A 13,482-nucleotide genomic window follows, 5' to 3' on the forward strand; every position below is an offset into this window, starting at 1 on the left:
CTTCAACAGGTTGTGGAGGATATTTTTGCAAACCATTCCATTTGCAAAAGAATAGCTAAAACACCATGAAGATACTTCACTACACAGAACACAATGTATTATGGACAGGTTGTATCCAAAATAAATAGTTATTCTGCAGAAAATGTTTCCCAACATTACTGCTGAAGGCTTCTATTTAATCCTGAGTCTGAGGGATTAAAAGTATTAATAAAAAACAGCTGTTGCCAGCAAGCAAGCAACCGCTTAGTTCCACGTTTAGTTTTTTGTCATTTGCTCACTGCCTTACGTTCGCGGGAAAAAATCACTTCCGTTATAACACATTTTTCCACTCAGAGGGGTGACCATCCTCTTAAAATAGTTTTGTCTATACATACGATATTCTATAATGTATAAAACAGACAACCTGTTAATTATTTGTTAATTAATTAATTAATTAATTATACTTTTTGTTGCTACGTTTCAATTAATTTCAACCAAAACGTTATTATCTTCTACCTTAAATCACACACCACCCCGTTTCACAAGTAAGTGGTTTCCTCCGAAATGGCGCGAAATTGGAAAGCCCCGCCCATTATAAAAAGCTTAGCTTCAGGACTGCAGAGACAAATGGCGGAAACTACATGAATTTGCCTTCAAAATAAAATACAATCGTAACCTAAACTTAGCTTTTTCACGGACGCAATTTTTGTTTGAAAGGCTGTTGTCGGAAGCACATTTCACATTTCTCTCCGCTTAACAACAGCACGTTATTCGGGCTGCAGAGTACTAACGTCAAACTCTTTTCGTTGAATGTTTTTTCACGTTTTAGAGAAAGGAACATTTTCGGACATACTACTCCGACATTGCACAGCTATCATAAATACAAGCAGTCAGCTAGGTAGAGTGAGCTGTATGACTGTTTGGATAACTTGCTTGTGTTATTGACGAAGCTCCGCTGTTTTGAGCAGAAACGAAACGCTTCGAAAAGCTTCATAAAAAGCTGGAAGGACCCGCATTAGCTGGACTGTCTGCATCGCTGCCAACAACAATGAGCTGGTAAGTGTAATGGTCGCTTCGCTCACCGCAGCAACCGTGTTTCACAGAAACTTGTATTTACGGTGCAGGAAGCCGCTGCAGTATTGCCCTGAACGATATCCGTCGCTAGGTGTCGCCACTCAGCGTTTGTTTTAGGAGAATACAAGACCGGAAGCCAAGACTTTGTCCAGTGTTTTTTTTCCTCACAAACACTAAAGTTTTCACCTGCGCCAACATCTCCTTCTGTATAAGTGTATGTCTCTGAGCTCCTGTGCTGGAATATCATTACAACTGACACGATCGTACACTCGTGACTTCAATCCAGCTGTACGCGCCAGTAACAAAACTGGAGAGGTGCGCGACACATGCGTGACGCGTGGAGCATAAGTGCACTGTAATAACTTGGCTCAAAGACCTGTACAGGTGAACGCAAAGGCGGCAGTATAGCCGCTATAATACTGCAGCCCCGAGTCTCCCCGTTCCTAACATAATAATTACAATTTCCGATAAGGTATCATTTTCTTCTCTGTAAAGCTTCAATGCCTGTTTACTGTTACCAGGGTCACCGTGTGCCCAACTCCCAGCCAGACAATAAATAAATGAATAGCATGCATCCTTTTCTGTTCCTTTCTTTATCACCATTAATTAACCAGAAGGACTAACAACAATTTGCAGTATTCTGAGTCACAGATGTTCACTGATTATGAAGTTTTAGATGGCACAGAAAAAGTGTCTGAAACTGCGTCCTGTATGGTAAAGTATAGTATCTACATTCACTTTTGTGAGCTTAGTATGTTATATACAGAGTACTGAAATACTCATGTTGTACTTCATCCCTTCAAATCAAATGTATCATTTCACCTAGGTTACAGGGCCTAGGAAAGGTCTAAATGGCGTTTACTCACCTCTGTAAAAATGGCAGGAAAAGTTTCACTGAGTAGATTTCATTGTTCTGCTGATAGCCTAAAAGAAGAAACTCGAAGTGTCTCCCCTCACTGTCCCAAACCTGACGAGTCTGAGGAGCCGCTGGGCACAGCCATTGAAACTGGTGCTACTGCAGGTGAGTTCAATTTCTGATGTACAGCTGCAAAGGAAGCTGAGATAGTTTAATGAAGGACGTGTTTTACTGTCCTGTTGCTTAAATCTCAGATGACACTGATGAGATGTGGCCAGTTCGTTAGGAACAGGGCTCCATGTCACATGCTAATTAACTAGTAAATGCTAATTACCTTATAGTAACTTGTGTTACTGAAAAGATGCTGTGCACATAGTCTTGTTCAGGTGGTGTCAATGTTGTTGTTTTTAAGATGAGAGTATGAAGTCTGAGAGTATGACAGCTGAAGTGGTGATTACTAAGGAAATGGAGGAAGAAGAGAAGAAGCTAATGGAGCAAGGCGAGAGGAAAGAGAAGGAGATGATGAAAAAGGTATGTTGTTTAATTTCTCAAGGTGGGAGTTGTATTTTTTAAACTATCAAAAACTGGCATACTTTATCAGATTAAATGTTGACATTAAAAACTTCTCATTATTAAACTCATCATTAGTTTTAGTTGGGTTTTTTGTGTACAGATTTTAGGGAGTAAAAAGCGTATAAATGTGTGTCTGTAGCTCACCGGTCCACAACATCAGGGAGTTCATGTGACGATGAGCCACAATTGAAATGTTTCTACATCACTGATGTTCTGATGCTTTCGAGCCCACTCATGTTAATGTAATTGTTTTCAACTTTTCCCATAAGGCCAGGGAGTCTTGGGAGAGGGACTCGCATGACATGCGGTTCAAGAGGCTCCAGCATTTGCTTCAGAAGAGCAACATCTATTCTAAGTTTCTGCTGACAAAGATGGAGCAACAACAGAATGAGGTATGGTGTAAAATTTGGACCGTACAGGGTGTTTGCACCTGTCCACTCAAGGCTAACACGTCACTTCTGCTCTACTAATGACCCTCTCAGGAGAGACTCAGGAAGGAGAAACTTGAGAAGAAGGCCAAGAAGGTGATAGATTTACTGACAAAGTCATCATTTACAGTTACAATCATGTTTTCAGCCATACTCACCGCAGTTTATTTCCTTCTAGATGCAAAATGCCAATGGTCCAGAAGCTGTCAAAGGTGAGCCAGTATTCTAATATTTAAACTTACAGTATGGAGCTCAAATGTCAGTTGTTTAGTAGCGTTTACACTCTATGGACACTTTATTAGGTACACCTTGCTAGTACTGGGACCCCGTTTTGCTTTCTGTCATAATTCTATGAGGCATAGGAAACACTCCATACTGGCATGTTACCATCATACAGTTTGCAGATTTGATGGCTGCATATCCACGATGCAGCTCTCTTGGTCCACCTCAACCCAAAGATTGGATTGAGATCTGGTGACGATCTGAGTACAGTGAACTTCTGTCATTGTGGCATCTCAGTTTAATCACACTGTGGGTACACTGTGTACATAAAGGCATGGATGTGGTCATCCGCAATACTCAGGCTGTGCAGTTTAAACGATGTACAGTGGGGACAGAGGGATGTGTCAAGAAGATGGCCCCGCCTCTGCTACATCACCACAACCAACCTAAACCATTAATAGAAGTGAGGATGGGGCTTCATGTATTTCTATGCCAAATCCCAACCCTACCATTCAAATGTGGCAGCAGATATTGAGACTTAGCAGACCAAGCAATGCTTTTCCAGTCTTGTGTTGGTGTTTGGTGAGCCCATGCAAACTGTAGTCTCAGTTTCCTGTTTTTGGTGGGCAAGAAGTGTGTTCTTTGCTGCTGCTTCAAGGTTTGACATGCTGGTCTGGTTCTTTAGCATACTTTAGTGTAATAGGTGTTTTTTTACCTTTCTTTTTAAACCCTTGAGATGGTTGTGAGGTAAAATCCCAGTAGATCTGCATTATTTAGCCGTTCCACATTCAAGGTCACATACGTCACCACATTGTCTAAATGCACTGAGGTGCTGCTATGCAACTGGCAGATGAAATATGTGGTTTACAAGCAGTTGAACATGTGTACCTAATAAAGTGGTTGGTGAGTATCTATGATCCTAATGAAGTGTGACTGTATTTTCTGTCAAAGCAGATAAGAAGAAAAGGAGAAGAGATGAAGACTATAAAATAGCAGATGTGATGTCAAAAGAAGTAAGTCTCACTTTAGTTTGTGTGTAGCTTTAACTTTTATCTGTTTATCTTCATCTTCTCTCACGTTTCTCTTTCAGGAAATTATGTCACAGGCAAAGAAAGCAAAAGTGGAAGAAGTGGTAAGGATAATGTTTTTCCCCACCTTGGTTGAAAAGCAAAAGAAGTATTTGCACATGATGAAGCCAATGTACAACTGTGCCATACACATGCATGTCATATATCTGATTCCAGGAAGTGGCGCCTGCCCAGAAGAAACTAGAAGCTGAGGATATTGAGAAGATGAGCGATTCCAACCAAGATATAAAGAACCGCCTGTCGGAGACGGTGCGCGACAACGCTAAGCACCTCCTGCATCCTCATAGGAAGGTGAACGGGCAGCCAGTTCCTGTTCAGCAACCACAGCTCTTCACTGGAGGCGTCATGAGGTGGTACCAGATCGAAGGCATCGAGTGGCTGAGGGTAAGAAGAGAGGCACCAAATGGCATTGTGGGAGCAGATTATCTTTTGTATGTGATCTTGGCACAACAAATGTCCCCAACCTTTTTTGCTCCACGGACGGTTTAATGTCAGACATTATTTTCACTGACCGGCCTTTAAGGTGTGGCGGATAAATACAACAAAATAAAATGATACGGCCGAGACAAAAACTGTGGTGTTTTGTAAATATAATAATAAACGTGAATTCACTGTGTAATTGTGTAACTTTATTAGCAGTGTCCTCCTGAAATGCGGCAACATTGAGAGTAACGTCCTCCTCTCTGGTCGCTATGGTAACGTGTAAATATGTCTTTCAAAATAAGACACACAACTACAACACGGGAAAAGACCCAGGGAAACCGAGTTAACGATAAAAACCTTGCAAACCATAAATTTCCAACCTGAGCCTCAACTCTCGCGGCCCGGTACCAAACAACTCACAGACTGGTACCAGTCTGTGGCCCGGGGGTTGGGGACCGCTGCTCTAGACCACAGTAATGTACCAGTTAGGGATTGGAGGTGCCGCAGCCACCCAGCTCCAGCGCTAACGGAAGCAGACACACAGATACCCCAAAACAGCAGCTGAGGCCCATCAATAAAAGTGTTAACAATTAGATTAAACGACGAGCAAGTGTGGTACGACGGTTAGTCGGCTAGATGACGAGTTGCGCACATCCCTACTACCAAGATGCCCAGTAAGGATTTTTTTACCCCTCAGTCGTAAAAGGCTGATGGGTGTCATCACCCTGCTGGGCGGCAACGTGGACCCAAGTTTGTGAATACGAAAACTTAAAAATGAAGCGCCGTACGAGTTTCAAATTGACATCATAGACGTATCTACTTAAACATCTCAATGAACTTGACCTCAAGGTCAGAGGTCAAGGTTTCTGAAAGTCTTGTGAATGCAGTAACTTGAGAACGAGGCGACATAGCACAAGACTGGTGTGCCGCCCCAGTATTTTTAGTGGCCGCCTTAATGGCCACTCCTCTGGGAAAAACAATTATTTACAAAATATTTGTTTTCACAAAAAAAGGGCAGCAGAGAGAGACACGAGGGACGTTGTGCAAAGTTGTCCTGTAGTAACATGCGTCACACAGCATCAGTGTTCGGTTTAAATGAAGCGATAGTGTCTGAACAGATGGGTCACACTAAACCATAAGTTCACCAGTTAACTGCACTATTCTCACCAGTTCACTTGGACATCATCCAGGCGAGTGCTTTGAAAACAGACTGAAAATCTCAGTGTTCACTGTTAATGCTACTGTGTATCATCAGTCTGTGTTGTTCCTCTGTGCTGTCAGATGTTGTGGGAGAACGGCATCAACGGGATCCTGGCTGATGAGATGGGCCTGGGAAAGACCATCCAGTGCATCGGTCACATTGCCATGATGATAGAAAAGAAAGTGTTAGGCCCCTTCTTGGTGGTGGCTCCTCTCTCCACTCTGCCCAACTGGATCAATGAATTCAAACGCTTCACACCAGAGGTTAGACAGGAAGCTGCTCAGCGTCTGACAGGACCCTGAAACACAAAGTCTGATTTACGAATAGAAATGAAAACCTAGAAAAGTGTCAGTGGTGAATGACACTAGCTGACACTGAATCTTGTTTGTGCTAGGTGTCTGTGCTGCTTTACCATGGCTCTCAGCCAGAGAGGACCAAGCTGCTGAAACAGATCTGCCGGCCTCAGGGGCCTCTTAGCATGTGCCCTGTAGTCATCACCTCCTTTGAGATCTCCATGATTGACAGAAAATTATTACAGGTACGATCCCTGCTGCTTCTTAAATGGCAGAGGGGACATCACAATGAGTGTGTGTGTGTGTGTGTTTTTTATATATATATATATATATATATATATATATATGGAGTGAATTGCTTAATTACAGATTCCTTTATATCAAAACTTCCTTTCTTAGCTGATAAATTGTTCTCAAAGTTTTGGATAATAACTTGTGTCTGTGTTCTGCAATAGCGCTTCCAGTGGAAGTACCTAATAGTGGACGAAGGCCACAGGATCAAAAACCTTAACTGTCGGCTGGTGCGGGAGCTGAAGATGCTGCCCACTGACAACAAGCTGCTCCTGACAGGCACACCGCTGCAGAACAACTTGGCTGAGCTCTGGTCCCTGCTTAACTTCCTCCTGCCGGAGGTCTTTGATGACCTCAAAAGGTGACGTTTTTTCTGTTTTGTTTTGCTGCTTTCTGTATCTGGATTGTGATTCAATGACAGCCAATCATCTACTGTGATATGCACAGAAATGTGTGTCTGTGGGGGAGAAGCAGGACTTTGCCTTCACAGGCATAACTGTGTTTAACATCCCAGTTAACAAAAACTGGGCAAAGTTGTGAGCATCATTGTATATATGCCAAGTTTGAAGCTGTTTGGGAATCATCTTGTCAGTGCGAAAGTGTTGTTTCAGCTAAAGAAATCTGAACAAATAGTTTTTGCAGCAGACTGGTAGTAACAAAGTAAAAATAAACTTTGAAAACAGTCCGGTGCAGGGACTGGAGTAGAGATGGTTTAAAAAGCACTTGATGCCTAAAGGAAAAATTCCACAATATTCCTCAAGACTGATTATGAAGCAGCGTCTGGTAGTTTGGAAGCAAAATCAAGAAAAGAGGCTCATGACTTAATTTTGTTACCAAATTAGAACCTCATTCGTTACAGTGTATCTGCATTAACACCAGACACAGCTGATATCTGTGCTTGATGTTTCTGATTGCTCGGCTTTGATCTTTGACATATTTGCCTCACAGCTTTGAGTCGTGGTTCGACATTAACACCCTTGGTGAGGCCGACAGTATGGTGGTTGCTGAACATGAGCAGAACATCCTGAGTATGCTGCACCAGGTCAGTCCGTCACACATCATCACGGCTGTCTGTGGACTGTGACGGTCTCATTTTTCTGGTGTTAAACTTCATCCGCAGAGATACTGAGAGCATAACCACAGTTAACAAAAGCAATTGGGGACAAAGTTTAAACTTGGCCACCAAGGAACATTTGAGTTCCTGTGATTAGTTGGAGGTAAATTTGGTGTAAGCCTTTAAGTCCAGTGTTAAATTTAAGGTTTTGTCTGTTAACGAGCAGCAGGTTTACCTGGATGTTTAAGTTTTTAATAAGGAAATATAGTGCATGAAGCTAAAGCATATCCAGATGTTTAAAGGCATAAGCAATAATCTTAATCTTACATCCATCCATCCATTCATTACTTACCTGGGGCCATAGAGTTTGCAATCCCTAAAACAGTTAGCACAGTTCTTCAGTGGGTAGCACTCAAACTATTTCAGTGCTTAAAATGGCCTTAGGTTTTACAACCTGACGTGACAGCGTAACTCTTCAGTTCGTTGAACGCAGCCACGATCTCCCTTCTACCACCAGTACAGCACATAATCAGTTGTGTACCCCAGGCCATTTATCACCATATACCCTCATCCGAGGCTGGCCCACCACAGGCTGGGCGTGTCATGGTTTCATGTGGTCATTTCCCAGCCTGCCCAGTCTCCTTCTGCTTAAGCCACAGTTAGTGACTAAAGCAGAGCTAGTGTCAGTGGGAGGGTTTAAAAAATGGCAGAAGGAGACCTTCTCATGACTCATCAAGTGAAGCCACTGACTAACCAATAGGACCAGTAGGTGGGATGCAGTCTGTTGACATCATATTTGTAGATCACCACAGGATTTACCTGTGGATGAACTATGATAACATTGCAATTTCTAAAATGGAAACTCCTCAACAGTTTATTTTGAAAGACCTGTTTTGTTTTTTCTCTTGAATATTTATTAGTTCCCACCAATACAAATTCTTATCTTTTTATTTATATAGATCAATAATTGCAGCCCTACATTATATATAGATATTATAAATTATCTCTAAAATATTAGATATCAGTTGTCTGTATATAGACACTGTAGGTAAGCAGAAGTAAGTGCTATTAAAGGTTATCTGTTGTTTCAGATTCTGACTCCATTCCTGCTGAGGAGGCTAAAGTCAGATGTGACGCTGGAGGTTCCTCCTAAAAAGGAGATCATTGTGTACGCTCCTCTGACAGCCAAGCAGGAGGCTTTCTACACTGCTGTAGTCAACAAGACCATTGCCAAGATGCTGGGCCAGGAAAAGGTAACAAAAACCAGAGCTGGGAGCATGTTAGAGGTTTAGGTTTGGGGTGTGCAGTGATACCCTCATTATTGGACACCACACGTCCAGGTCAGCTCGTGACGTTGTTTAAAGCGCCACATATTTCAACAGCATTTCCATATCATTATGCTTGAGTATCTGCTGATTAGTGTCATTTTTTAAAAACATTAACAAACTAGGAAATGAGTCACTCGAACATGCCTGCTTGTCAGAATATAGCTAACAGCTGAAAAACTGTGAGAACTGTGACCTTTTCCCCTGTGTATGTCATCATAGACCCCTCGATGTCTCTAATATAAAATACTGACCCACTGACTGTAGCTTTGACCTTCCCAAGAACAAGACTGTGGTGGATCATCATTTCTGGTTTGAGTGTGATCCTAAGGTGAAAACTGAGTGGTGAAAATTGTTGCTTCTCCTGGTGTATTTAGACAGAGGCTCCTGTAGCCCTGACATCCAGCGGCAGGCCGAAGCGTCGCAGCCGGAAGGTAGTGGACTACAAGGAAACGGATACAGACACTCCATATGACCTGGAGAAATATCTGGAGAGGGTTCGCAAGGAGCCGGAGCCGAGGTGAGACCGCCTCCAACCAGCGAATGCTACTGTGACATTCTTTTACTTTTTTTAGGAGAGGAAAAACAATGTTACTATGTTCAGCGTTATTTAATTTCATTTGGAGTTATCTGCCTGTTATCCCCACCACAAGGTAACAAATCCTCCTTTTACAGACGTTTGTTCACATCTTTTGTTCTCCGCTCTGCTTCAGCTTCCATCCAGTGCTGGATGTCCAAAGCCCGCTGGACGCTCAGGTCAGTCTGAAGCTGCAGAACATCCTCATGCTGTTAAAGAGATGCTGTAACCACCCGTACCTGGTGGAGTACCCCCTCGACCCCGCCACAGGGGAGTTCAAGGTAATGCTGCCTGTGCTCATTTAGAGGCACTAATAGTTCAACTCGATGTTTTACATTTAAATAGAAGAAACTCGATGAAGAAAAGGCTCGTGCTTGGATAACATGTTCATCCCAATCTTCCTGCAGATCGATGAGCAGCTGGTGCAGAGCTCTGGGAAGTTTCTCATACTGGACAGACTGCTGCCAGCACTGAAGAGAAGAGGTCATAAGGTGAAACGAACGCAGAGCTGCGTGTGATGTAGAGCTGGGACAGAAGTGTATATAAGGAAAAAGGTTGTGCTACAAACAGGAAAAGTGCAACATATTCATGAACCTATTAAACGGTCAGCTGAAGTCAGCAATTTCAGTTTTGAAAATGACACAAAGTAACTCTGAGGACACAGACAGGAATCGTACGTATTTAGTGAAGATTACAGGAGTCCTTTTAAGGCCAATCCTGCTGGCATGCTCTGGCTTCTGGACAAGAACTGGTGCACTAGCTCTGTGTGAAAATAAGGACTCAACAGTTTTGGCTCCAGGAGCACAATTTCTGCCAGAAGTGACAAAAATCGACCTGTGGCAGAAATCGTTCAGTTACAGGATGCCTGAGCTGCACAACTGTAGAACGAGTACAAGTTGTTACAGTGAATATGGACTAACGGGCGTAGTTAGAGTTTACAAAGTTCAGAAAATACACAAGAACCGTGATCGCTGACTTCTGTGGTAATCTAAACTACTGAATGTACTGAATTACAATTGATTTTTACGTTAAAATATTTTGATTTTACAAATCTTTGCATCAAAATAAAATCTAAATTTAAAAAACATTCTCAAAACATAACACAAAATTAATTGAACTGCGTAATATTTTCACCGTTACAGTGTACTGATGCTGTGGTCACCACAGCAGATCATCTGCCACTGTCTCACCCAGCATCCTCCTCTGTCATACCTCAGCATTATCTTCTTCCACCACATCCATGAACCTCCTCGTCTCTTCCTCTGGCCCGGCAGCTCCTTCTTTGACATCCACTCTCCCTCCTCTGCACATCTCAGCCTTGCTTCTCTGTCTCCAAACAGCTCAGCCTGAGCTGTCCATTTACAGATATTGTGCTGCTCTCTCCACACTGCTCATTTACTTGTCCCTTTTCTTTAGGTTCTCATTTTCAGTCAGATGACATCTATCCTGGATATTCTCATGGATTACTGCTATCTGCGGGGCTTCCAATACAGCCGCCTGGACGGCAGCATGTCATATGCTGAGAGAGACGAAAACGTGAGTTTTAGATTGTGAACATGTTACAAAGGTAACAACCTCCTGCATAAAAAACACTTTTTAACTTGATGGTGCAATATTCTCTTAACTCCAGAAGTGTTTAGCACCCAAACTGCCTCTCTGAGTAGATTGTTGAGTCATTTTTGTCGTTCTTGGTCTCTGAAAGATGGCCAGGTTTTCCAAAGATTCGGAGGTGTTCATCTTCCTGTTGAGCACCCGAGCAGGAGGACTGGGAATCAATCTGACAGCTGCTGACACGGTCATCATCTTTGACAGCGACTGGGTTGGTGCTGATGACAAATCTACAACAGCTGTTTCTTGTACATATCTCATTGAGCCCATGTTTGATGCTTCTGTCATCTCTCAAGAACCCACAGGCAGACCTGCAAGCTCAGGACCGCTGTCACCGCATAGGACAGACAAAACCAGTAGTGGTGTACCGCCTGGTCACAGCCAACACCATCGACCAGAAGATCCTGGAGAGGGCGTCTGCCAAGAGGAAGCTGGAGCAGATGGTCATCCACAAGAGTGAGTGTCTTCACCGTGATGGGATTGCAGCTGTTCAAACCTTGCACCCAGTTTTCAATTCATTGTGCTGAAATGTTTTGAAATGTGGTTGATGGTGTCTTTCCTCCACAGACAAATTTAAAGGTGGGAAGGCAGAGCTGAACCAAAATAAAAGCTGCATTGATCTGGATGAGCTGCGGGAGCTGCTCAAAGCTCGAGGCGCTGAGAAGTAAGCACTGACCTCTGAATCAAAGTACCGTGAATGAGCCTTGGAACCGTAACTGGAGGCTAATCTTGGTTGTAATGTTTGTCCCACTCAGGGAGGTTAAAGCTTCGAAAGGGAACGTCATCAGTGACAAGGACCTGGAGATTCTGCTCGATCGCAGCGACTTGCTGGGTGAGGAAACCCAAGTGACTATTCAATCATAACCTCGTTTTACAACGAGCGCACCTACAATGTCCTTTCAGTAACCACAAAATATTTGAAGTTCACAGGAGTCGGATTTAGTGTTGCTCAAGACACAAAAGCTGATTCATCTCGACTCTTTTGTTAAAACCAGTTTAACTCGTGAGACAAGAAATGTGACAGTTTCTGTGTTTTTTGGTTTTTTTTGCATTTTTCAGACAAAGAAAAGGACGGCATGAAGAAGGCGAAAGTGGGAGTCTTCAGAGTGATCGACGCCAAAGAGTTCACGCTGGGCTGAGAACACTGACGCTTCACTAAAACAGCAAAGCTGCAGCCATGTGTTGCCATCACTCACAGCCACTGAAAACCTGAAACTGCTGTTTGTACAGTTTGACTTTGTTTTTTATGTAAGGTGCTTCCCTGTAGTCTCATGGAGTGAGGTTTTTTTTTTTTGCTTTTGTTGTGATGGCCCTGCTACGACTGAACTGACACCAGCGTGTTCAACTTTTAACTTCATCAAGCAAAACCAGATTCTCTCCAGCTGAGCCAATAAAACTGCCACAAGCTAATTCACGCACTTTAGTGTCACTGTGCGGATTTTTACAGAGAAATATTTCACTGAAATACTCTGCTGCTCACAAAATAGTGACGAGGTCACTGACGACGGTTGATTTTCTTTAAGGCTCCTTTTAAAAGCCGTTTATCATCATTCCCAGAATTGTACTTAAAACACTTTGATGCAGCTGGAGTTGGATATGTTCTCATGTCTTGAAATAAATAAAGAGACTTAATTACTGTTTTATTTTCATTCAGTTTCTGATTAAAAGTTTTTGTTAATCAAAAAATGCATCAAGTCAGTTAAACCTCTGAGATATTGATCTGTCAGGTAAGTTGCAGACTGAGGTTGTTAAACAGTTTCAGCAGCTTTGGTGTTAAATAATTGCTTATTTCAATGTTTTTTCTCTTCAAATGTGGAATTTCAACCAGGCACCCTGTTTGGGAGATGGGCTACAGAACGTATTTACAACAGTGTGTTTTAACCCTGTTCTATGGAGGTCATGTAAACAAAAGGAGGTGTGAAAAGTATCCGTTCATTACAAAGCCTGAAATCAGCAGCCGAAATCCTCCTGACATCGAAAAGCTACTGGATTTATTAAAGAGGCAAATCCAGCAAAACAAAATGTCAAATCCCGTCCTAACCCTGTTGTGGTTGTGATAGTTGTTACTAGGTTAGGAGGGTGGTGTCTTCTCAGAACAAGTCAGCACGGTGCTAAAACTTTGGCCGAAAACTTCACTCACAGTGTTTAGAGGCGAGCCCCCTCATTATTCCTCAATAGTGCTGGGATTTTACTGACAGCAGAAATGAACTGAAAGTAGCTGCATTGTCTCAGCACTGCACACAGCAAGCAGTGTTCATCAGTAATGTCATCAGTATTACCGATGAACACTGATGGTACAGAACCTTCCTAAGCAAAGTGGACTAATGGAACGCACCCCTAATCCCTGATATGGACAGTATTAATAACTATGCAAAGCAGAGCTTAGATGGAGCCTGGTTCAGCTGCTACTCCATCCCTCCAGATTTTGATCCTGCTTCCTCTTAAGGCATGCCTGCCAGGGTGGGCCTCTGCCCATCTTTCACCTCAGTC

The 13,482-nt window shown here is 42.8% G+C and overlaps 1 protein-coding gene across 2 annotated transcripts; it reads left to right on the plus strand.

Moving 5' to 3' along the window:
• The first annotated feature begins 750 nt into the window (after window positions 1–750).
• Window positions 751–12,613, plus strand: hells (helicase, lymphoid specific). Of its 2 annotated transcripts, none has more exons than XM_063491421.1 (23): window positions 751–1,035; window positions 1,977–2,074; window positions 2,322–2,440; window positions 2,752–2,874; window positions 2,965–3,006; window positions 3,089–3,122; window positions 4,084–4,145; window positions 4,223–4,264; window positions 4,377–4,604; window positions 5,925–6,107; window positions 6,239–6,382; window positions 6,593–6,789; window positions 7,377–7,470; window positions 8,574–8,735; window positions 9,185–9,327; window positions 9,521–9,665; window positions 9,792–9,875; window positions 10,801–10,920; window positions 11,087–11,203; window positions 11,289–11,448; window positions 11,560–11,656; window positions 11,748–11,824; window positions 12,052–12,613. In XM_063491421.1, exons 1-23 carry the CDS (start codon window positions 1,028–1,030, stop codon window positions 12,129–12,131), a joined length of 2,559 nt encoding a protein of 852 aa, XP_063347491.1. In that variant the 5' UTR covers window positions 751–1,027; the 3' UTR covers window positions 12,132–12,613. The 2 variants fall into 2 exon arrangements, with proteins under 2 accessions (XP_063347491.1, XP_063347492.1); XM_063491422.1 differs by having other exon boundaries at window positions 4,087–4,145.
• Window positions 12,614–13,482: the final 869 nt, after the last annotated feature.

This window comes from Pelmatolapia mariae, linkage group LG13 (genome assembly GCF_036321145.2).
Source record: "Pelmatolapia mariae isolate MD_Pm_ZW linkage group LG13, Pm_UMD_F_2, whole genome shotgun sequence".
In the NCBI taxonomy this organism is placed as follows: Eukaryota; Metazoa; Chordata; class Actinopteri; order Cichliformes; family Cichlidae; genus Pelmatolapia; species Pelmatolapia mariae.